We start from the raw sequence: 25988 nt of genomic DNA, 5'->3' as shown, positions 1-25988 counted from the left end.
ATGGACATAAGTTTGGGCAAACTCCAGCAGATAGTGAAGGACAGGGAAGCGTGCTGCAGTCCATGGGGTCGCAAAGAGTTAGACACAACTTAGCAACTGAACAAACCCCTCACCCAAAAAGGGCCACCCAAAGATATAATAGATTGAACTGACAATGTTATGTTGGGCTCTCTTTTGTAAACTGCCCCTGAAATATAGCCTCCCTGCCTTGTTAGCTCCCATTCTAAAATGGCATTGTTGAAGAAAACAATTAACTCATCAAGCCTTTATATTCATGTTGTGTTAGTTGGAAATAGTTGTTTTTCTCTTGGATGGGTACTTGGCACGAGCCCCAGTTGCTTAACCTTTGATTAAATTGGATTTTTGTAAGTGAAGCCTACAGCTAAGGATAAAGATGTTAATTTACTGCAGATTGTAAGCGTTATTGAATAGTGGGTAGCAAGTGCAATAGAGAGAGTTGAGTAAGGTTAATTTGTGCAAAGTGAAGGTATATGACTCATAAAACTCACAATTAGGAATTGTTAGACTTAACCAGAGTTATAAAATTTGTTGTTATTTTAAAGATATTTATTATGAAAAATTTAAAACATGCACAGAAGTAGCAGCAATACTATTTATATAGTGAACTTCCCTGTCCTCACCACTCAGCTTGAATATCAACTCACGGCCAATCCTGTTTCATTAATAACCTTGTCTTCTCTATCAAGGACTTATTTTGAAGCAGATCTCAATCATTATATAAAATAGTTATTTCAGTACACTACCATACCTAAAAATTTAACAAGTCTATGATATTGTCAAATATCCAGTCAATGCTCAGGTTTTTCCAATTGACTCATGTCTTCTTATAGCGTGCTTATTTGAAACTATATAAGGCCCATATACTGCAGTTGGTTAATAGGCTTCTGAGACTCTCTTAATCTGTAGGTTAATTTGACAATTTATTTGTTAACGATACCTGATCACTTACTTGTAGAGTTTCCCCCAATGTGGTATTTGCTGATTTCTTCCTCATGGAGTTAATGTGTTCTGCTCTAGTATTTCTTGCAAAGGGTATAGTTTGATCAACGGAAGAATCATAGCACCCTTGGTAGAAATCTTCCAGAGCATGAGCTGTCATACACTCTTGTTTAAATAAATGAAGACTCAAGGCCCAGAAATGACTTGCCTAAGGATAGAGGGTATAATGAGAGGCCAGGGCAAGATCCGATTTCCCTCCTCCTGATGACCAGGCCTGTGCTCTTTTCCACAGGCTGGTGGTTTTCAAATCTTGAGCAGCAGTGTTCTGTCTTCAGACAACAACTAAAGTGAAGACCAGTAGTGCAGTGACTCTGGTGGAAGAGGGATTTGGGTGACAGGGAGCAGAATGCCTCCTGTTCAGTACCACCAAGAGCTGTAGCCTTGTCTATGCCCTGATCTCAGCTCTGCCCTTGCCGAAGTCACTTGACTGAGATGGGCCTCAGTTTCCTCTTCAGTAACAACAGATCTAATCACAGTGTTTGGGGGAGGATTAAATGAGTGACTACATGGAAAAACTTATAGTGGTGCATGCGTGCTGAGTCTCTCAGTTGTGTCCGACTCTTTGTGATCCCATGGACTGTAATCCGCCAGGCACCTGTGTCCATGGGATTTCCCAGGCAAGAATACTGGAGTGGATTGCCATGCCCTCCTCCAGGGGATCTTCCTGACCCAGGGATCAAACCCAAGTCTACTGCATTGCAGGCAGATTCATTACCACTGAGCCAACCGGGAAGCCCACAGTGGTGCATAACACATAGTAAATTTTCAATGTGCTTAGTCATTCAGTCCTGTCCTACTTTTTGCAACCCCGTGGACTGTAGCCCACTGGGCTCCTATATCCATGAGTATTCTTCAAGCAAGAATACTGGAGTGGGTTGCCATGCCAAAATTTTCAACAGATGGGAGCTATATAATCTTACTTTTCTATTAATAACACCCTTCTCCATATAACTTCAGGGCTATGCTGAGCCCTTTTGCACATTAAGAATGCTGAAAACTTGAAGCAAGCTATTGACTACAAATTCTTGTAAGGGTTTCTATGAAGTTTTACTTACAACACACGGGTGTAGGTCATGATTTTTTAATTATTTGATTTATTTATTTATGACTGTGCTAGGTGTTCATTGATGCATGTGGGACTTTCAGTAGTTATGGCAAGCAGGGGCTACTGTCTAGTTGTGATGTGCCTGGGCTTCTCATTGAGGTGGCTTCTCTTAGGGAGCACAGGCTCAATAGTTGTGGCGCATGGTCCTGGATCTTCCTGGATGAGGGATCAAACCCATGTCTCCTGCACTGGCAGGTGGATTCTTTACCACTGAGCCACCAGGGAAGCCTTGTCATGAATTTTTAAACAATTTTGCATAGAGGGTAAAGTTGCCACATCTGATGGAGAAATGAAAGCCAGGGCATACCTATCACATAGCCCAAAAGGCGGCTTCCTGCCTGCCTGCCCTGACGAGACGCTGCTCTCAGCCTATCACTGTGTTGAAGATTGCTCCATTGCTCTGAGCATTCCTTTGTAAACAGGAAGCTCCAGTCTTCACATGTGGCTCTCTCCACATTTGTACCACTTAATGTGACGTGTGGCCTTATGTAACATATTGTAGATGTCACCTTCACAGACTTAGTGATGCAGGCATTTACCAAAAAGTTTTGATGTGAAATGTGACATAACTGGATCTTTTCATATTTTTTGAGAGAAACTTGAAAAGTAAACTGTAGTACTTGTTTCGAGGGTAGAGGCATAGTCCTTCTTCTACCACTTTAAAAGGCGAAAGAAAGGTCTCAGTACTCCTGCTGCCTCTGATTATACGGAAATGCTCAGGCCTGTGCTGCTAGTCAGCAGCCCCTCATCTTCATTCCCTCCTGTTCCCCTCACATTAGCTACCACATTCTAAGTTACAGCAGGTCCGTGGTTCACCTGAGTTCAGCTAGGAAACCTCAGCTATAACCCAACACACCATGATGCTGCTTCCTTTCTTCCCGCAATGCATGATGTAAATCCAATGGCTGGCTGGAAAGACAGGAACCACTTCCTGCCTCAACCCCACTCAGTGACTCTCAAAACCCTCATTGGCTGGCATTTGCTGGGCCCTCCTTTCAAGGCTCTTTAAGAGAATTGCCTTCCCAGTGGCTCCCAGTTGCCTTGGGAACATGACTTATTGGCTATGGGTAGAGCTCATTTCTGGAAAGCAGTTACCTCTATCCTCCTACAGTTTTCCTAGGGCAAACAGCAGCGTATAGCTTTATGCATCCCCCACCATTGCTGTGGAGAAGGAAATGGCAACCCACTCCAGTATTCCTGCCTGGAGAATCCCACAGACAGAGGAGCCTGGTGGGCTGCTCTCCATAGGGTCCACAGAGTCAGACACAACTGAAGCGACTTAGCATGCATGCATGCATTGGAGAAGGAAATGACAACCCACTCCAGTATTCTTTTTTTTTCCATTTATTTTTATTAGTTGGAGGCTAATTACTTTACTATACTATAGTGGTTTTTGCCATGCATTGACGTGAATCTTGCCTGGAGAATCCCAGGAACAGAGGAGCCTGGTGGGCTGCCATCTATGGGGTCGCAGAGTCGGACATGACTAAAGTGACTTAGCAGCAGCAGCAGCTCCATTGCTGATTTCTGTGTGCACTTGGACATCTTAGTAGGTAAAAGTTGCTTAATGGCTGTTTTTCAGGAAAGCCCACAGCACTCCATACCAACAGAACAGGGATCAGTTGCACTTACATTACAAAGGTCTTTCTTATTCATTACAGCTCAATGACAGTCTTCATAGTATTGGCAACAGGTGCTCTATTTGAGTAATTACATACTTTTTGATAAATGTTAAGAGGGATTTGAAATAGAAGCTAAAGAATTCCATGCACAGATCCATCTTCTTTCTGTAGTTCTGTCCCATTAGAATCGGTAGCCTTATTCAACATCCTGACTTGTACCCAGAACACTCCTATTTTTGACGGATGTTAAACTTTGGATCTGTCCACCCGCCATTTATCAAAGCCTGGCTGTACAGCTTCAGACATGTTATTTGACTCATTTTAAAAATATAAAGGGCACCACAAGACCTAAGAAAGGTTAAATTCCCAGGAAGAAATCTTGATTAAAAGAAGTATTTTTATAATTATAGTTACAAAGTCATGGTAGCTTGTTTGGTTGAGAGCATGTGATTTAAAGTCAGCTCTGGCATACTACTGTACTAGTGGTTCTCAAACTTAACTGCACATTAGAGTTATCTGGGGAGTTGTACTTTTTTTTTTAATTTGACTGTGCTGGGTCTTAGTTGTGGCACGTGGGATTGAAGATTTGTGTTGCGGCAAGAGAACTCTTGAGTTGCAGCGTGCAGTATATTTAGTTGCAGCATGTGGGATCTAGTTCTCTGCCCAGGGATGGAACCTGGGTCGGCTGCATTGGGAGCGCAGAGTTTTAGCCACTGGACCACCAGGGAACTCCTACCTGGGAAGTTTTAAAATTGTCCTGGTTAGCCAGGTTATACCTCATGCCAGTTAAATCAGAATGAGAGTGGGAGCCAGACATCAATGTCTTTTAAGATCCCCTTGTGATTCCAGTGTGGATCAGAGTTTGGAAACCATTATGATACATCTTTTTGAGGCTCATTATTTGAAAATGGTAGTGATAAGAATACCTGTCTCGTGGTTTTTGTGTGTACACAAATGGACTATATAAAACTCTTAACCCATTTTTACAAGCATATAATAAGTACTCAATAAATGAGCTGATTATTATTATTGATGATATTAATATTGTCAGTGACCAGAATTGTAACTTAGAAGCACTTTGACAACTTACTCCAACACCTCAGACAGGAGGTGATAACTCCTCCTCCTACAAAGACAAATCTGTGTCTCCGTCTGATCTTTTAATGAAAGCCTACCAATCCCTCAGGAGGAACTCCTTTCATTCTATAAACAGGGTCAAACCCCATGCACACCTCCAGCGTTTCACTGTATCTTTAAATAAAACAGCCTACAGAGATTCATTAACTTGTGTTTCTTCCCATTTCTCAATAGGAAAATATCTGGAAATGCCATGCTACAGTTGGGCCCATTCCTATACTGGACATTTCTGGCTGCATTTGAAGGAACAGTGTTTTTCTTTGGGACTTACTTTCTTTTTCAGACTACATCCTTAGACGAAAATGGAAAGGTAAAAAAATATTCCGTCTTTTGCTATTATAAGCATGGCTTAATTTTTTTCCATAGGCATTGGATTTATCATACACATACTATAGCTGTAATCATTTTGCAAATTATTTCCTAAAGGTATGGTATTTAGTTCTCACAGCATCCTTAGAACAATTGAAATGTCAAAGTAAAAAATCACTTCCTGCGTGCACAGCTAACTAGAGAGCTTATGTGCAAACCTCTGGAAGCTTAACTTGGCTGTAATTTTTACTAGATGAACAGAATTCTTGGGACTTTAGACTTTGAACCTGTACACTTTGATGTGAGCCAAGCTTTTGCTGTTTTAAAAGCGAAGTCTGTCCCCTCAGTTCTTAGTCTGTGCTTAGAGTGCAAGGAGGTAGCTGCCGTATGTTTGTAGTATTTGCCCAATAATTAGGGAATTCCCTTCTCTTCCTCCTTCCTTTCCACATGGGTGCATAGTGTTTTCCAGAAAGGCTACACTGATCCTGCCAGTGTCTTCCCAGCAAGCGACTCCATAGGTCAGCACCTGCATTGGGGTGACTTTGCCCTGGCTGTGCTCTAGGAGAGAATTGCTGATGGGGTGAGGTCTTTGGCAGCCACACAGTGGAAAATCGAACCCACCTTGCATGCTGCTTCTACTAGGTTCTTTGCTATTTCTCAGCTTCCTCTTTTATGGTCATTCATAGTTTATAATCATGTGAAGCAAAGCTAAGTTTCAAAAAGACTTTACTGAGTACAATGACTATGTCTAGAACCATGCAATCACCATTTACTACAGAAGTGATAGGCTCAGTGAATTTGAATGATATACTGAAATTAGGTACTACAGTTAAAACCTCTCTAATTTGGACTAACAGAAATCAGTTTAATCACTGAGTAAGTGTTGATAAAATACAGATTTAGTACTTTAGTGTAGGCACACATAGCATTTGCCAGGGAGAGTTCCCTAGTGAATCTGTGTGCATCCTCAAGCCAGTCACTTCTGTTTTCCAAGTCATTTTTGCCCAGTGGTAAGCAGAAGAAATTAGATTGTATGATTTCTCAGATCCCTTCAGCTTTATGACTTCATTCTGTAACTTTACCTCTTTATTTTATGTTTATCTGGCACATAAATTATAGACAGCTGACTATACTCTTCCCACAATTCTGTTGATATGGTTCATTTGCTCAGCAAACTCTACTGGTGGTGCATGGGGAGCCTCAACCCACCCTGTGTTCAATTCATCACCCATTTTGAGTTCATGAAGTCCAAATGAATTAGACATTATTGTATGTTTGCTAAAATTGTAATAAGAACTACTATCAGCAGTTAAACATAACACCATGTATGATTTGATCAAATCCTTTTTTTTTTGCTATTAACCTTAATTTTTTGTTTATATTTTTTAAAAACCTTTTACATTTCATTTTCTGTTTTAATGTTATGCATTCAGATCTTGACAGCATTTGGTAAGCATATGTGCCATTCATTGCCATCGTTCGGATTTATACATGGTATCTGCTTTTCTTTGATGTGCACATGCTGAGAGCTGTAATATCTATAGCCACAAAATTATTTTATTTTTTTATTAAGATATAACTGACATGTAACATTGTATGTCTCAGTTGTATAATATAATGATTTGATATTTGTATGTACTGATTGATCACCACAATAAGTCTAGTTACCCTGTCACCATATACTCTATTTTTAAAATGTGAGTTCATTTGTCTGCAGATTAGTCCTTATTTGAGATCTTTAAAGCTATATTGGGCTTCCCTGATAGCTCAATTGGTAAAGAATCCACCTGCAATGCAGGAGACCCTGGTTCGATTCCTGGGTCAGGAAGATCCACTGGAGAAGAGATCGGCTACCCACTCCAGTATTCTTGGGCTTCCCTGGTGGCTCAGCTGGTAAAGAATCCACCTGCAATGCCAGTGACCTGGGTTCGATCCCTGGGTTGGGAAGATCCCTTGGAGAAGGAAAGGCTACCCACTCCAGTATTGTGGCCTAGAGAATCCCATGGACTGTATAGACCATGGGGTCGCAAAGAGTCAGACATGACTTAGTGACTTTCACTTTCAGAGCAATATGACAGGAAAAGCCCATATCATACTGTGTAGAGACAGGAGACATCCAAATGAGTTGTCTTATGAACATTACTGGTAGTGGAATAGAATTTTTCCTGCCTGTATCATGCTAGTCTGTTCTTTGTTTTATGCTACATGGAATCATGAAATAAACCCTACCAACCACACACATGGTGTACCTCTTCAAGAAAATTTAGGCTCACAGTAAAAGCCTGTAACATATTGGCCTGATCTCTTGAGCAGGTATTTCCCTAAACAATTTATATAAAAATCCTTGTCAGTTACACACAAGATTAAACTGACTGTTTATTGTTTTAAGCAGGCTTGTGTATTCATGGTACATGTAATTGTTGAATGTTTTTCAGGTATATGGAAACTGGACTTTTGGAACCATTGTTTTTACAGTCTTAGTATTCACCGTAACTCTGAAGGTTAGATTTTTATTATTCAAGTATATTTAACACCATTTTTTAAAATACTTTCTGGTCTTATACTAATATATCTTTTTTGTCTTCTAATCTTAATTTTTACTGTGAGCTGTTACTCAAGTCTGAATGCTTATTAAAATTATGTGTGGTATTAGAGATTTGGACGTTTGTATACTATTTGTGATCCATTTTTTCCCCACAATATTGTCTATCCTCTTTTTTTTTTAATACATGATACTTATATTGGAAATCTCTTCCTTTGTTCCTGCTTTTTTTGAGATGTTATGAGAAGTGGTATATAAATGTACTGTGAGTGTGTGTGTGTTTCCATGTTAAATACTTGAATATTTTTTAAAGTTATATATCTGTTTAAGAAGGCCAGTCCTTAAAGGAATTTGGATACTTAAGACAGTTGAATATAGATGTCCATGAGCAAAAGAGCTTGTCCCAAAGAGCTTGTGATTATTCATATTTTTTCATATTCAGTAATTATTATTCAATAATTCAATAATAATAATTATTATCATTATAGTGATGATATTTCATAGAATGTTCAGTGTTCATCACTGAAATTTACCCATATTAGTGATGAAATGCATAAGAATATATGGCAGGTAACATACAAGGAAAGCAGTTTTGGCAATATCATTGTCATTAACATGCAGCCATGTAATAATGCTGTATGCTGAATACTGCCCTTAAGACTCATGAGTTGGGCCACCGTTACAGTTGAAGGTATAATCAAATTATGTTGATCATTCCAGTAATAAACACCTCACATAGAGTCCAAGAATGAGTACCTTTAAATGAATTTCATTCTGCCCATTGATCAGAACTAGATTCAAAAGTATAATTGACAAAGGACCTCTAACCATTTCCCCTCTGCATTTTTATACATGGTCCATTTGTCGTACTGAATAGAACTAACATGTTTGCATTCTTCATGTACTATTTCAGTGATATTTTAGGCTTGCAAAAGAAAATGTTGCAATTCAACTCAGTTTAGCCACTTACTAGCTGGGTGTCCTTGGGCAAGTGACCTTGTTTCTCAGCACTTCTATTTCCTCTTCTATAAAATAGAAATAAAAGAACCACCTACCTCCCCTGGGATTTTTTATGAGACTTCAATTAGTGAATATAAAGCAGTTAAAGTAGTGTCTGGCACATAGAATGAGATTGGTACAATAGATGCTAATTATTATTATTTACTATTATATTTCATAGGATCATGACTTAAAAGGGGATTCTCTCCACCCTTTTTTTTTTTTTTTCTCTCTCCACCCTTTTTTACCCCTGACCTTGTATGTGGCCCCAGGGCCTTCAAGCACCCTTCATAGTTCAAGTTGGCCTTATTGCAACATTTTTCACCCATCTCTGAAAAGCCATCCAGTCTGTCTTCTTCACATGAGTATTACTGTGACATGTTTCCTAGCAGCTTGGTGGGGGGTGGGGTGGAGGGAATTCAAGACTGGGCTGCATTCACAATGTTACCAATATCCTATTTATGAATGAGCGACTATTAACAGAGAGCTGAGGAGCAGGGTGTCAGAACAGCAAGTAACAAAACGGACACCACCTCCTCTTCAAGAATGAAATGCACTGGATAGTAAGCATTGTGGCCCAGAAATTTTAAGAAAGCAGAGTGAACCATACTTTTTATTTTTAGATTGCATGTGAAAATCCCAGGTGCCACAGTCAGAAGAAACAATCAGTCCTGAAGGAAACATGAAAGGATTAAAATCTCAGGCAGCTGAAAAGGTTATTGATTTAATGGAGTAGCTGTGGGGTTTGCAATTGAAAGGCATGTTACGTAGACCCGCAATCTGTGGTTCCATGATGCCTGATATGTAGAGCTAGTTGCCTTTGCATTTAGTAACCCCCCATATGTTGTGTTTGAGGTCTCATGACTTCTTTGTGTAGTTGGTCTTTTCTTCCTAGCTACTCTTTCCCTCTTCTCCTGATCCTCAGTATACCTGCCTCCACCAGCTAGGCCTTCTCTTTTTGCCGTCAGCTTCCTGAGCACCACCACTTAAGGACATGGGGGCTTCAGTGTCCGGGATCTTACCATGACCTCATTCCTTGTCCTTCCTTCAGTAGTGAGGCATCTGCAGTGGGTACTTGCTTGTCCACACCTCCATGCCTGTACTCTGGAGTCTAAATATCTTGGGGCAGAGCTCTTTGGGAAGCCTGGGTTCTGTTCTTCTAGTGCCATTCAGCTTTAGTTGCCTGGCCCAAGCTGGATCCTCCCACAGGTATCATGTATGGGTTATTGAATGCCACCCGACACTGCATTTTGAAATTTCTTGTGTTGTATCTTTTCAGCTCGCCTTGGATACTCGTTTCTGGACATGGATCAACCACTTTGTGATTTGGGGTTCTTTAGCATTTTATGTATTTTTCTCATTCTTCTGGGGAGGAATTATATGGTAAGCAACTAAACATGTGGAAGTGATATGTAAATATTAAGAATATGTGTATTGTATATGCCAACATTAATTATCCTTTTAAAGTTTTGATTATATAAGATGACAAGTCTTCAATATTAATGGACTGAAATGGAAATCATCATTCATTGATGATTTCCCCTGACAAGGAAACCAGCAGCAGAGAACAGGGCTAAAGCAAGCATTAGCCAGTAATGCTGCTAATTTCAGGTGAGATTCTAAATGTAAGTTTATAGACTGCACAAATTACTCAAAAGACTTTTTGACCTTCCTTCTGGTAGCCCTTGTGCAAATCTTTCAGCTTGAAGATATATAAACATCTCTCTGTGAAGTGAAACTAATTTCTAGCATGGCCTCTCCCGTATGATTTCCAGTGGAAATACTCATCCTATGAAATTTCTGTACAGTGTAGTGGCCAATAGATACAGCCTTATCCATGTGGACCCTGTTCTCCGTTTATGGTATATCACTCTCATTCTTGCTACTACAGATGTGCTCAAGGTACAGAATATGTGTCACTGAATACTCAGATGGTTATACCTTGAAATCACCATCCCATTGTTTTGGGGAAGGTAAAGATGGACTCTGCAGCTTGGATTTAAAGTTCATCCCATTCATCTTCATTCAGTAGATGTTTATTCGGAATCCATTTTGCATGAGGCACTCTATGGGATACAGCAATGAATAGGCTGTACCCCTGCCTCAAGAAGACGAGAGTCCAGTGAGTGCACATAAGCTGTGATTGGGAGAGTCATTAGAAATTAAAATCAGAGTTTCATCTCCTTTCCTTACTGCCAGAGGCCTATATTTTATTTTTAAATATCACAGTTGTTTTCATTCATTGATGATTTCCCCTGACAAGGAAACCAGCAGCAGAGAACAGGGCTAAAGCAAGCCATTGGTTGAAATTCTGAGCATACATATTTTCACTGGTTTGAGCAAAATCGTACATACAGAACATTCCACATTATCACAGAGGACCGTGTTTATGTCCCTTGAGACTTAATTAGAAGAAACTCGTACTGTTTTAGAAAGCTTTTTAAAATAAAAGCCTCAAGTAATAAAAATATGGAAAACCGAATCACTTATGGAAGTAGCAACTCCAGAAAGTATACTTACAGCATTTATTTGACACCTTTATTTGAAGCAGTAACACTGAAGGAAGTCTCTATTTTTTTAATAATATACAAATGAACCAAAGTTGATTAACCAAATGTGATATACAATAGTAAGATCTGCCCACAGGACCATAATTCTGTCTAGGAATCTGTGTAGTCAGCATCTGAACTAATTGTGCAAAATTTCCTCAAGAATGAAATGTTTCTAGCAAACTGAACCAGTTTCTCACTCTCTCCAGACTGTTCCTTATTGGTTAAAATGAATCCTTGACATGATTTAAAATATCACCATACCTGTTTCTATTGATTAGAGATGCTTACTAAAAATGAAATGTGAATAAATCTTTGTTTTACTTTCTTGCTTCTAGTGCTGTCCTTAAGTAGACCTGTCTGAGTTGAGCTACTACATGAATATAAAATTTATATTAATCATACATCAACCAGCAAAATGTGACTAGAAACTATAAAACTTCAGCTGAATGCTGATTGCAGCTAGTCTCCGGACATGCTCAACCCTGAGGCATCATGACTAACCTCTCTTCAGGGACAAGCAGTGAGAATGATTTCTGAGCTCCAAACCCCTTCTAAAAATAATATCTTTTGTTTTTTACTGCTCCCTTGCAAGACTCCATAGATGCTGTCAAAATCAGAAAAAAAACTATGGAGCTTTTAGAAACAGAGTATTATGGATATTATGCAAAGGAATACCCAGTAACTAGCAGTCAGAATTGTCTGCTGCACCCTTACTGTGTCTTAGCTGCCTGGAACGTTTGTCAGGGTGCTCTTCTGCATTAGAGTGGGACTTGAGCTCTGTGGAAATCTTTTCTTTATGGTAGGAGCCTTAGAAAACTCTTTAAGTTTCTCCACCTTACTATTCTCGCAATCTAGTGCCCTGTGAAAGTCACTCAGTCATGTCCAACTATTTGTGACCCCATGGACTATACAGTCCACGGAATTCTCCAGGCCAGAATACTGGAGTGGGTAGTCGTTCTCTTCTCCAGGGGATCTTCCCAACCCAGGGATCCAACCCAGGTCTCCCACATTGCAGGCAGATTCTTTACCAGCTGAGCCACCAGGGAAGCCCATGAATACTAGAGTGGGTAACCTATCCCTTCTCCAGCGGATCTTCCTGACCCAGGATTCAAACCAGGGTCTCCTGTATTGCAGGTGGATTCTTTACCAACTGAGCTACTAGGAAGCCCCACAATCTAGTGGGTAGTAGGTCCACATATATTCCACAGTCTAGTCCTCATCTGTGTAGAGCCATGAACTTGATGTGATCATGTTATGTTGCATGACAGTGCACAAACATCAGTGTTTAAGTGAGAAACCAGTGTATCTTATTATTTTTATTAATGTGCATAATGGGGATTCCTTTTAATGCAACAGGCAGCTTCAGTAACACTTCTGTTTCATATAACAGGAACTGATTTGCTTTTCCATTATCTTCAGTGAGCACTATTTGTCATCTACTAAATGGGACCAACCACTTACATACCTAAGGCTCCTAATCCAAGGATAGTTTGGTACATGCCCTGAGCTCAAGCAGCTGCTTTGCGCTTCCTCCCCCTCAGCTTCAGACATTCACGCTAACGTAGTGAGCCTCTCAGTGGTTCGGCTCAGACAGGGAAGGGCAACTGGCTGGACTTGTCAGTGGCTGCCTAACAGTTCAGTGGATGACTAAACCCAGCAGAATGTAGCATCCTCCTGGCTTTCTGGACCCCAAGGCTTAATGTGTGATTAGCAATATTTTTCTGGCAACCTACTTTGCACACTCTGGTACTCAGTATATATTTGTAGATGAGAATGGTAAATTCCTCACATTTGAGAGAGAAAAACTACAGTCCTTATTATGCTTACATAGGGGTCTTGCAGAGGTGGGGCAGTAATAAAAATGTCTTTTAAATTTCCAAATGTAGAGCACAAATCCTTTCTTACATTAATAAAACAGCCGAAGAAGTAAAATGTTTGTTAACATAAAAGTTAATAATCATTTCTCCTGAATATGTCAGAAGTGCCAGCATTTTCTAATGCAAATAAATACTCTCCAGTTGGCAACCTTAAAATAGATCACTTATTTGTTTTCAAGTCAAGTGCATTTTCCCCTTTGATTATCATCCCTTTTCTTTCCAAACATTTAGTAAATGAAATCTGTTTACTACTTTTTGTCATTCTAAAGAAGATTATTTTTATTAATGTATATAATGAGGATTCCTTTTAAATGCAACAGATAGTTTCAGTAACATTTCTGTTTCATATAACAGGAACTGATTTGCTTTTCCATTATGTATTTTCTTTCCACTCTAGGCCATTCTTGAAACAACAGAGAATGTATTTCGTATTTGCTCAAATGCTGTCATCTGTATCCATATGGTTGGCCATAATTCTTCTAATATTTATCAGCCTTTCCCCTGAGATTCTCCTGATAGTATTAAAGAGTGTAAGAAGAAGAAGTGCCAGGGTAAGAACTAACTTTATATTATAACCTGATTTTTGTAAGGGGCTTCAATATCTGCCATGAACTAAAAACTTTATTTAGAGAATTGCCTTAGTTACAGCATGTTAAACCCCTCCTTACAGGTTCATCACTTAATTTCCTCTTCTGCATAAAAAGTATAATAAAAAACTTCGTTATCCAATGCAGGTGGTAAGTAGATTCCTTAATAGTGTTCTATGTGACCTTTAGCGATCCATATGGAGTATCTCATATGCTCCATATGGAACTTTAAACAGAAAAAAATGATTTTTTTTTAATTTAGCCTAGAATTTTCACGCTGGGAATTTCCACACCAACGTTTCAGCTTTTTTCTTTTTTTTTTTTTTTTAAACAAAGCATTCAAGCTTTAACCTTAGAAATTTCTCTGTGGGTTGTTTGCAGATTTTTTTTCAGTTGATAATCCCAATTTGCCTCTTTCAAACCTTTCCCCTTCCTTTAATTATAGTGCTGCTTAATCTCTGTGTTGCTTCTAGCCCTGTCTGTCCAGCAGTATATTTAAACCAAAGAGAATTCCCTGGATGTGGTTTCTACATCCTTCCCCTCTCGAACACACTTGTAAAAATGTAAGATGGTTTTATGAGTGTGTTTTTATTTTTGCTGCTTATATGGTAAATTTTTTGCAGCAATCAGAAGTTATTACCCTCTGTCAGCCTAATCGCTTGGGCCTGCATTGTCTGATATCTGTTGAACATTTCTTAAAAAGCCTTTAAACTGAAAAAGGTAGATTAGCCTAGAAAAATAAAACTTCTGGCAAATTTTTACCTACAGGTTAAGTAAATATGTCATATTCCTGCCAACACTAGCTAATTTTGCCCAACAAAACCCTATTTCGATCGTACTGACACCAATTAGATCTTATAGCCCCTCCAAGGCAGTATTTTCAAGAAGTAGTCTAAGGTATATCTACCTGATCTGCTTGATTAAATTTGCCAGTTTAGCCAGAAAACTGGTTCGTCTTGATTTTTTTTTCCCTATTGGTAGATTCCAGTGGTTGGCATCATGTAGAATAGGGAACTACAATGACTATAGTGGGAAAATCTTCAGTGATTGGGTGTATAAGAGAGAAGCTTCATGATCCAAGTCAGTATCAACCCCAATGAAAAACAACAGATTATCAGTGGCACAAGCCACATTGATTCATGGTATAAACTGGCCAATCACTATATGGTTAGGTGGTCAGAACTGGCCTTAATTCCGTGCTTCTGCATGCCTTAAGGATGAAAGTGGACACAGTAATATTAACCTAGCTAAAACCACATTAATCTCTCTCTAATCCTTCCAGTAGACCCCCTACTGACTCCCTCCAGCCTGGTGTTTAGTCTTAGAATGGGAAAGTGGCATTTATTTGTCTGATTATACTTTAATACCAGTTGGACAGGGGTATAACAGGTTACTTCTCTAATGGCTCAAGTGGCAATTTGTATGAAACCAAATTTTAAAAATGTCACAGTAAGAAATATTTTGGTGCCTTGTCATAATAGAGATTTGTCTACAAAGAATCTCTGTATTTGGAAATATACTCTGAGGAGCTCCTTGATGTTTTTCTTATTTGGGGTAATGGAGCTCATGCTAAACAATGGCTCACAGCCAGCTTATAAATTGACAAAGCTTCATCCTCTAAAGATGAGACAAAAAATCTCAGAAATCAAAACCTTCAAACATAATATCTTATCCTCTTCCTTAGGCCCTTTAAAAAAAATGACACTGGCTGGACGTGACTTACATAAATGGCCATTAAATGGAGGGGTGCTACAAGGCAGTCACAGATAAAGACTTAGAACATTTTCTTTCCATGCAAACAGCAGATTCCAGACTTCTTTTGAAAGAAAGCATGGAGTTCTGGGCCTGCAGCCCTTTTTACTTAGCAGTGTAGAGTATTTCCAGGGTTTAGCATGAATTTTGTTTGCCATGAATTATGTCCATGATAGGAGGAATTCTAGTGTCTGTGCTGTAGCTTGGCATGCTGATGTGCTAGAACAACCAGGAGAATTTCCATAATCACCTTCATTCATTCATTCATTTTTCCTGTCGTCATTGAACCAGTGAACATGTGTTGAACCACCTACTGATGAACATCTCTCTTAAACATCCAAAGTCTGAAAGGCTAAGTGGTTTTTCAGACTCTATGGAATTTTGAAACTTGCAGATGAGACAGAACATTGCGGGCACTCATCAGCACTGCCTTTTTTTCCCGCCTTGTGAGAAAATGCAAGAGCAAAGTAGTGCATATCAATGCATAAAGGGCAACTGAAACATGGCAGCCATGACTACTCTGAAAAGTCATATCTATTTACACAAGGCTCTAGTTGGCCACATCAAAGAGGCAGAGGCCACTTCAAAGATCTTTCTTCAAAGAAAGAGTATCTTAAAGGCTTCTCTGGTGGCTCAGATGGTAAAAAAAAAAATCTGCCTGCTCTGTGGAAGACCCAGATTCAATCCTTGGATTGGTAAGATCCCCTGGAGAAGGAAACGGCTACCCACGCCAGTATTCTTGCCTGGAGAATTCCATGGACAGAGAAACCTGGTGGGCTACAGTCCATGAGGTTGCAAAGAGTTGGACACAACTGAGCAACTCACACTTCAATGAGCAACAGTCTGGCATTCTGGGTGACTTCCTACTTACCCAGTATCCCTTGCTAAGACATTGGCCTCATTTAAAGAACAGCAAAAGATTCTTTTACACTGGGTCCACCTTATTCCTGAGAGGCTCCCTAATGGGCTAGAGTGTGTGTCCCTAGCTAGAAGTAGAAGATGCCCCTGACTTCAACCAGTATAGGTCAAATCCTTTGCAGGGAGAGCCAGAAATGCCTGTGGCAAGTAGACTGCTTATGCTATTTGCCTGTGAGGCCTGGCAGCTGCTTTAAGAAGGGAACTCGGTAGTGGATAGAGAAAATGTCTCCAAGGCATTTGAGAAGGAAGCTAAGCCATTTACATTTAACTGTTGTAGAAGCAGCCTTCTGTTGAATTCCATTCAATTCAGAACACTTTGCCCGAGGGTCCAGGGTAAGCTAGCTGCTGTCCTAGGTTGATCATTCCAGCTCACAAGGAGCTCTCACTCTAGTTGAGTTATAAAGGGATTATTTGGAACACTTCTGGAAGCAGGTATAAACAGAATAGTAGTGTCAATAATATGGCTTGTAACACAGCTGAGCCATCTCAGGGTCCAAGTCACTACCTCCAGAAGCCTCCGGTCAAAAGGCCAGTCGCAGCCCCCACCACAGCTGAGTTCTGTCTTGATACTAGCAGTATAAAAGAACTCTGCTATCTTCGAAAATAGATTCCCTCAGATTAACAGATTAACTCAGGGGGTAAATACATTTTCACACCCTTATTTTCAGCAGCATAGTTAATTTTTGAGCTAAAATCCCATCATTAAGGATCATAGGGCTTTTCTTTAGCTTCTATGCTGCCAACAAGTGTATGATGAAACTATCATTCAGCACTGAACAGTGGGTACAGCAGATAACTCTTCAAAGGAAATATAAAGTTTAGGATTTGGGGTACTTCGAAAAGCTGTGTCCCTTCTCAGCACTTTTGTTGAGCTGGCTCTTAATCAATGAAATACACCTGGACCCTCTAGCCAACTAGTGAATACCAGTTAGCATTTCTGGCGTAGGAATTTTTCATGTATCTTTATGTTAAGTTTTCCCATGGAAATTACCATGATCAAAAGGAGGCTTGATTTTGCCTTGTAGACATGGAAACACTATAATGTAGTGAGAATGGATGCAGCAACATGGCTATACCTTGCAGGTGACGTCTGCACAAACAAAAGCAAACATTCAGTGATCTAGATTAGACAAAAATAAAGTTGAATCTTAACATCGTGGCTGTGGAGGTGGACCTTTATGCATTGGCCTCTTTGACAGACTGCTAATTGAGCCAGTGTCAAAGCTCCCTAGATGACTGCAAAGGAATGTGGAAATTTCATACTGTTTTGTTTGTTATCTCTCACGCTTCTACCCCCGCTACCCACCCCCAACCAGTTGCTAGCTGTATCAATTTTTTATTGCTTTACTCTTTTCATGCTCTCTACTGCCTTCTGTACTCTCATATTTCTGTTTTCCTTTATAAAGTAGCCTATAAATCCCTAAAATTTTTACTTCATAGAAAAACTTTTATCTCCGACAGTTGGATACAAGGTTCTGAGCACACCAAAATGTGTTTCAAGTTACACTCTTAAATAGATATTTTAAACACAGGGTGGGGGGTTTGGTATCATGTTAATCTTGTTGCAAGGTTTTTGCCTACAAAGAAGAAGGTGAACAAGTAAAAATTTTTTCTCAGGAACTAAATATTAATCTCTCTAGCTTTTATCAATTGGTAATTTGCATGTTACCAACATGTCACCAATTTTATTAAGGTAAAATATGAACAGGAGAAATGTAGTTATGTTAAAGCATATATGAATAAATAAAATTTTTCCTTTGAAAGTATAAACGTTTATTAGACTCTGCTAGATGTATGTGTTACTTTAGCTGGTTTCTTTTTGTTAAGCCTATTTCTATTAGTCGCTAAGTAGATAATATGGGTAATCTTGATTAGCAGAATCGTTAAGCTCATCCCCGTAGTTCACCACTCACCACTCATCTGTTTTGCTAGAACAATACCATACCAAGTCTATAAATTAGCCTACAGCTTCAGGCACAGAATAAGGGGAAAAAAACTGACCTGTTAGGTTTTCTAACTAAACCTTAAGTCATTGATTTTCACTTTTTCTTAGTGTTTTAAAGGAAAATTCATAGCTCTTCAGGCAATGCTTTTAAAGAGTCTACAGGAAAAAAGGGGGGAAACCAATCAAATTATGTTAGAATAAAGGAAGTTAAGCTTTGGTTCAGAGGTAAATGGTACTAAAGTGTGGTTTCACCAACAGTTTTTCCATTATTTAGTTTTGATTAGGTTTTTAACCTGAAAATGCCCAAGGACAATCAGTCCGTATTACATGTGTGCAACTGGACAAGGTGAGATAGTTACTTGAAGATAGGTTGATGATGGATCCTGAGCATAGCTCTCTGATCATTGAATTTTAAACAATGTAAATTAGTGAATTAATGATTAGAGATGAGCTTTATTTCAGTGAGAAACATACTTTTAAATTATTTTATTCAAAATAGTCAATATTCCCATGAACCAAAGTTTTTAAATTGATATACAGAGAAATAGCAATTTGCTCATACAATAAACTATTCCTAACTCTAACTCTGCTTTTACTTCAGAAAGTAACGTCTTTAAAGCTAACGTCATTTCGACTTCTAATTCTCAAGGTTTCTTTTTAAATGTCTTACATTTCAGAGAATATTTACTTTTTTCTTTCTTTTTGGTTTCTGCATTTCTCTTTTTTCTACTGCAATTTTCCACCTTTTGTGCAATTGTGAACAAGGTAACGAAACGCCTCCCTTCCTCAGGAACATCTACTATCTTCATGCTTTCTCAAACTTCCAGCAATCACAGTTTCTCTTGGAGTGAATAAGGTGATTTCCTTTCTTAATGTACCAACTTGCTTGCATTCTCATTTGCTTGAGACCATTTTCTGATTCTTCATGAAAAATTCTCATGACTCATCTTTATATCTTCTATTTGATACTTAAGAATATTTTGCCATTTTCCTTTAATCATTTGTTCACCTTCTCAAATTGTCACACTGGAGAATCAAAAACCTGGACTGTAAGTCTGTAGTCCCACTGGTTCCTGGTACACAGTAGAAGCCACAGCGTGTTAGAGTTAGTCTGTTCACTAAGATAGGAATGTTTTGCACAAATTTCTCTTTGTTCAATACACTCAGAGTACCGGAACAACTCTCAGAGGTGTTCACCAAAAGGATGGTAAGGTTTACTAATCAAACCATATTGCCTTCATCTACCACATAACTTACCAGTGTCATTTCAAAAACTCAAGTTTGCCACGTGCTACTAATGTCTGTATTCTACCATGAGAACAATTCAATGCGAGGTGGAGACTTTCTTAGGTCTTTAAGTGTATTCATTTAAATGTTATGCATTTGCTATAGTATAATCATGTGTACTTTTGGCCAGAAGAGTAGTCTTATAGGAAATGATCTTTTTTCTTCCTACATTTTTATCACAGGTAGGTTACCAATCTTTAAATACTTAAGTATCTTTACCTCACTATTACAGAGCAATCTAAGCTGTAAAAAGGCATCTGACTCATTATCCACCAGACCTTCAGTCAGACCTCTTCTTTTACGAACATTCTCAGATGAATCTAATATATTTTAACAGGTACCTAGTGTTAAAACAAGTGGGCTGGCTTTAAAGAAACAGATTAACAGCATTATAAAGAAAAAATGAAAATATCACTCTCTAAATTTTCTCTGCTGTTGGTGTGGTGAACTTTATACTATTCTTTGAAAAAATATAAAGATGCATTACTTGGAATATGGGGAAGTACATATTTAAAATTTGCTAAGCCCCAAAATAAAATTTTATGCATTTTCCAGAGCCAAAGAGTAATATAATATATTTAATTTGTAAGGGGCATGTAAGGCGCATGAGAAGGCTTGTTACTACTGATAAGGAAATATAATTGGATTTTAAAAGATCATTTGGAAAATTAAAAACAAATATTCCAAAATTGCATCTGTATAATATCAAGTCAGTTTTAGTATTGCATGTTCTTTTGGGAATTATGTGGAAATAATTCAATGTGTCTGTACCTCCATGTGCTGTGTCTGTGTTTGCAGGTATATATTTATGTCCTTGTAAATGTCCGATCCCCAAGTTTATGGTAATGAACCAATCTACTCTAATCACTTTCTGTAGTGTCAAGTTTTATTCAAGCTAAGTATTTCAACTCTCGGAGGTGAAAGCTTTCCTAGCCATTCAGGGGGATGCTAGCCTAATCATTTAGAATGCATCATAATTAATTTTTCCAAAAGTGAGTAAATTCATCGTATAACATGTTATTTCATTTACCTCCCCCCCCAAAAAATATTTGGAAGGAATTGATATGCTATGGGAGGAATCTTTGAAGTCAGAATGACTCCTCTATGTGTATTTTGTTTCCCACTGCAGGGGCCTCTGTCACCCCAGGCCTTTCAAGGTGTTTTATCCCTCCATGGGTGTTTAAAGTACTTCATGAATGAGGTTTACAAATTTGTCAGCTTAGAAACAATTCCACACAGCTTAGGGCAGGGCCTCTTTCATGCACACATAAAAATTAATGATCATCATGAATGACATTGCACATCAGTTCACTTTGATGCTAACTATTATGAGGCCACTTCATAGGCCCATTTTTTCATCAGCTATCAGCTTCCCTACCCTTCAGCAAAGAATAAAAATTGAGCTAAAAAATTGAACCCATTGGTTCTTCTGTCTCCTACAGTTCATAACAGTCTGTATCTGCAGTGTTATTTTGGGAGGCAACTCATTTTGTCTCAGTCTACCTCCTTTTACCCAGTTGGAGTGACTCAGTTCAGTCGCTCAGTCATGTCCGACTCTTTGCGACCCCATGGACTGCAGCGTGCCAGAACTTCCTGTCCATCACCAACTCCCGGAGTTTACTCAAACTCATGTCCATTGAGTCGGTGATACCATCCAAAATATTTTCCCTCAGTAATGAATCTGCTTCCTAGTAGCCTTCAATGTCTTTGACCATCTTGTCCCAGATAGCCATGTCCTAAGCTGTGTGGTGTATTTTAGTGAATTTTTTATCCCCCTGGATTGCTTTACTTAGCTTGGTCTGTGGTTTGGGAGACTAGGCTGGGTAGCAGACATTGCTACTGCTTTTGGTCTCTCCAGGGCCTTAACTCCTACAATGTTAAAACTAAGTAAGTTTTTGTTTTGCTTTGTTTTTTTCAAAAACGATTGTTTTATTTTTAAAGTAATTATTTCTTCTAGGAATATATTTTCATATGACATTATTTCTTCTCCAAGGAAAAGAAATCTGGCAGTTAGTTTAGCCACCGAGTTTGTCCCTTGGTTGTTAAGGAAACTGCCTGACTCCTTATATAAGTTCTCATGTGAATGTCAGCCTTATTTTGGTTAGCGTCAACTTGCCCCTGCTCCCTGAAGAACTAATATGGGAATGTGTGTGTGTGCCAAGTTGCTTCAGTCATGTCTGACTCTTTGCGACCCTATGGACTATAACCCACCAGATTCCTCTGTCCATGGAATTCTCCAAGCAAGAATACTGGAGTGGGTTGCCATGCGCTTCTCCAGGGGATCTTCCCAGCCCAGGGATCGAACCTGCGTCTCTTACATCTCCTGTATTGGCAAACGGGTTCTTTACCACTAACGCTACCTGGGAAGCCCCCAGTATAAGAAAATGAAACATCAAAAGAAATGGAAGGTATTCTACAGGGCTTCTAGTCCAAGCATGGCAAGGAAGGTGCACCAAAAGGGGAAGAAAACAGTACACCCCTTAAGGCCTTCCACTACCCGTTTTCAAAATTTGAATTTTTGAGTGTTGAATCAAGGTTAGGTTTACCTCCTTGACAATAGAACTTGTACTTCTCCACATACCTGATTTACAGGCACCAATTCTCATGCCGCATCCTAATGATAGCGTGTGATAGTGTTTAGAGGATGAAGAATCTAGATTTCCTCGGGTGGTTTCTGTGGTTTCTTTTCTAAAAAGATAATGAATAAGGAAAACAGAAGAGTCAATTGACTCAGAGATACACGATCTATCAATCAGAAAAAAATTAATGTAGGTATTATAGAGAAGAAACATGTTTCTTTAAGTAAAAGTGCTTTCTTAACAATCTTTCAAAACTGAATATTAGAGTTTGTCGTAATTAACACAACCAAAAACCAATCATCAATTCATTCATTCATCATGTCCTGAGAACCTGCTGTGTGCCAGACACTGGACTGGGTGCTAGAGACAGAAAGTTAAATAAAACATCCCTGTTTTCATGGGGTAGGGCTCACAGCTAGAAGGGATCCTAGTCAGCTAAACCTCTGCTGTCCTAGTGGTAACAGTTCTTAGGAGAACCCTGGAGCAATCCAAAAGCAAAAAGCAAGTCTGAATCTGTTCAGCTGACAGATGAAGAAAAGATTAAAAACTGGTTATTGTGTCACTTTTTTCCCCAAGCATGTGAATAAAACTTGGCAGCTTTTTTAAGACAATTGGTTTACTCTCATAACAAAATTTACTACATGATTTATTTTTTTAAGTGCTAAACAGATGGTTTCACATTATTATTAAAATTAATGTTTTAACTCCGTATATTTTACATCTTTCAGAATCCGAATCTTGAACTGCCTATGTTATTGTCCTACAAGCATATTGACAGTGGTTACAGATAAGAGAGAAAGCATGAAGAAACAACTTCAAAAAGTTACCATCTCAGGATACTTGATATGCAACAAACTAAACCACTATTTTACATCTGAGGTTCAGAATAAAATGTCCAGTAAAATACCAAATGACTCTCTTAAGCATTTATAGTTATTATAAGTAGCCATTATGGCCAAAGCTCTAAGTTATGAATTATATGAAAGTTGAAAGCAAGGATATATAGAATTTCTGACTTTAGATAGAACAACTACCAAATGGGTGCTCTTTTAACCCATGAACTCTGAATGGATTTAAATACAATAGAATAAAGTAGAAGTCGTGCAATGGGAATGAATAGAGTTTGCTAATCTTACTTTTTTGCCTGGCAAAAGAAATAGGCTGTTTGGATCACATTTCTTGTTCATACTGAATGATGATCTTAAATTTTTCAACATATGAAAGGAATACTTGAAAATATAAAAGAACTAAATCAGTGCATCAGATAGTAGTTAAAATCCTTTCTGTTCACCCACATGCTGATTATCCTTGCCAAAAAGTGCATTGAAAGGTGGAAAGAATGTTAACCCTGGGTATTTTTGCAAAAATCCAAAAAAATTTATTTACTTTTGTTCTTCTGAATTACACTTAATAGGTAGAAGACTACTAGATTTGAAAAGAAATCATTTCCTATCACTTCAGTGACCCTCAAAATAGTTAAGATATAGCAGATTTTTCCAATTTTAGTTTCACTGGGGTCAGAGGTAAAAAGGGGAAAACCACAGTTATATTAGAATGCCATTCTGAACATCAATCTTTTATAATTTTTTTTGTGGAGAGGAAGGAAGAATAGCTTATTTGAAACTGTTAACACTTTCTATTTGGAAGAGGTTGCACCTGTGTGCATATGCAGCACTTTTTTTTTTTAACTCGGCAATTTGGGAAGGAGGAAGGGTCTATAACATGACTCTGAACATGAATGTTGTCTCTCTTAGCAAACATGGCTAGGGTAATGGTCTAACTCTTAACCACGAGATTCACCTTGGTTAAGTCCTCCACTTACTGGACTAGAGGGAGGTTATAGCCTCCTAAGGAGCTCACTTAAAACATAAAAATAAATGTGATATGTCTTTATTAAATGTTAAAATTAAACATACTTTTTTTTTGATATAAGTGACTACATTTGACTCCTAGATTGAAATGGTCTTTTAAAAGGTATTTTTATTCCAGTTTCCATTTTTGGTTGTCTTTCTGGCATGCCTGTACTATTATTCGTGTTTATATTGTACCTTGATTTGGAGAAGTATTAGATTCAGTCTATCCCAATGTATTTATAAAGTCCGTATGACATATTTGATTCTTCCACTTACATTTTGTGTTAATGTTTAGGTGTAATTTTTCTTAAATTCTCGAAAGGACATAATTTCAGTTATCAGAAGCCATTCCATCATTACTGACCCTTTTTCATTATTTCATTTGTTACCATCTATCAGTATTATTTTTGAGTATTTGTTAGGTGTCATCACGCCTTCCTAAGTGTGCTGTGTTCTAGTAGCCTAGTATTTGTAGTAGTCTGCTGAAAACTAAGTCAGTATATTCTCTACCTATTCCAAAGAGCTAAAAATCAGAGCCAGGAAAGCTTTTGATGTTTTGTTGTTGTTCTTGTGTTTATAATTGTTGCTGTATTATTACTGTTGTTTTACATAAGAATTATAGAGACTGTGAATACAGAGAGCCCACCTTAACTAGAGAGGCTTGTTTAATGCAGACCATTGGAGGTTTGACATCAAAATATCTAGGGTAGTAGAAATATAACTGGTGGCATGTAAAATTCCTTGCAACCTGGAAGAAAGATAAATAAGGGGGATATAGAGTCATGTCTTATAAGGTACCCATTACACTGCAGCTCAAATTCACGACAATGATGTGTGATATAGCCTAGATTCTTGAAAGGGACCTGACTTGACTTTTTTAAAGATAGATATTTTATTAATGAGCTAAAAAAAGGGTTGGTGTGAGGTTAGCAGAAGTAAGCCATCCAGTATTCCTATCACTACAATCTAACCACCTTATTTTGTGCCAGAGAAACTGATAAAATGTAATAATAGGATCATAATCCCATCATTTGAATAATTTTCAACTACAAACTGTCCTTATAGTTTTCATAACTGTTGTCCATTGTTTGAGGATGTTACTACTAAACTGAAAACATAAATTCCATATCTACCACATCTACACCAGCAACAGTATAAAATGTAAGCCTAAATTTGCAAAATTCATAATAATTTAGTGATGGAATTTTTTAATAACATGCAGTATATAAATGCAGATTTTATGCAAGTGTTGACAAAATCATTTTTCAGCTTACAAAATGGGACTGCAATATTACATTTTTCACTTCAGCAATTTTTTACATCATTGCTTTCTATAATGAATGTGAATGCCATCTTTTATGAATGCAACTTGCCTTTTTCATTACAGAAATTTTGTTCGATGTAATCAATAAACTTTGGTATGATATAATTGACATTTTTAGTCTCTTTTTTGTAAAGGTCCGTTTGACATAAAAGTAATATGGAAGCAATTTGGTGATGGGAAATAAGTTTCTAATTTCTGTTTTGCCTGTACAGCTCACAAAAGATTGACCATTTCTGCGTGCAAACTGGCATTTGAGGGCGGTACCTAATTTGGGGACGTTCCGATATTTGGGAGTTCTGAATAAGGCTGAATCTGGTCAATGTATATGGAAAAGTCCAGCTAAATCGGCAAATATGTATTGCTAGGTTTCTGTGTGCTAGGCAGTGCCCACTTGTTGGACGTTGTGTGATATATGGTCCACGTCTGCATCCCATTGAAATCATTTGATTCTTTTTTTTAATATTGATTTATTTATTCAGCTGTGCCAGGTCTTAGTTGCAGTACGTTGGATCTTTAGTTGTGGTATGCAGGGTCTGACTCCCCGACCCAGGATGGAACCCGGACCCCTGTATTGGGAGTG

At 38.3% G+C, this 25988-nt stretch overlaps 1 protein-coding gene across 5 annotated transcripts in view; it reads left to right on the top strand.

Moving 5' to 3' along the window:
- The window catches only part of ATP11C (ATPase phospholipid transporting 11C), a 168011-nt gene extending 142498 nt beyond the window's left edge, over positions 1 to 25513 (top strand). For 3 of the 5 annotated variants that reach the window (XM_043895977.1, XM_043895981.1, XM_043895976.1), the window contains 6 exons: positions 5059 to 5194; positions 7629 to 7694; positions 10014 to 10117; positions 13561 to 13714; positions 19885 to 19989; positions 22960 to 25513. In XM_043895977.1, the coding sequence (XP_043751912.1) occupies positions 5059 to 5194; positions 7629 to 7694; positions 10014 to 10117; positions 13561 to 13714; positions 19885 to 19986 (562 nt within the window). In that variant the 3' untranslated portion in view covers positions 19987 to 19989; positions 22960 to 25513. Of the gene's footprint in view, positions 1 to 5058; positions 5195 to 7628; positions 7695 to 10013; positions 10118 to 13560; positions 13715 to 13833; positions 13901 to 19884; positions 19990 to 22959 lie in introns of all 5 variants that reach the window. The other 2 variants (XM_043895980.1, XM_043895978.1) reach the window with 2 other exon arrangements.
- The last annotated feature ends 475 nt before the right edge of the window (positions 25514 to 25988 follow it).

This window comes from Cervus elaphus, chromosome X, assembly GCF_910594005.1.
Source record: "Cervus elaphus chromosome X, mCerEla1.1, whole genome shotgun sequence".
Taxonomy (NCBI): Eukaryota; Metazoa; Chordata; class Mammalia; order Artiodactyla; family Cervidae; genus Cervus; species Cervus elaphus.
Note: the sequence above shows the minus strand (reverse complement) of the source record. Positions and strands in the feature narration are given on the sequence as shown.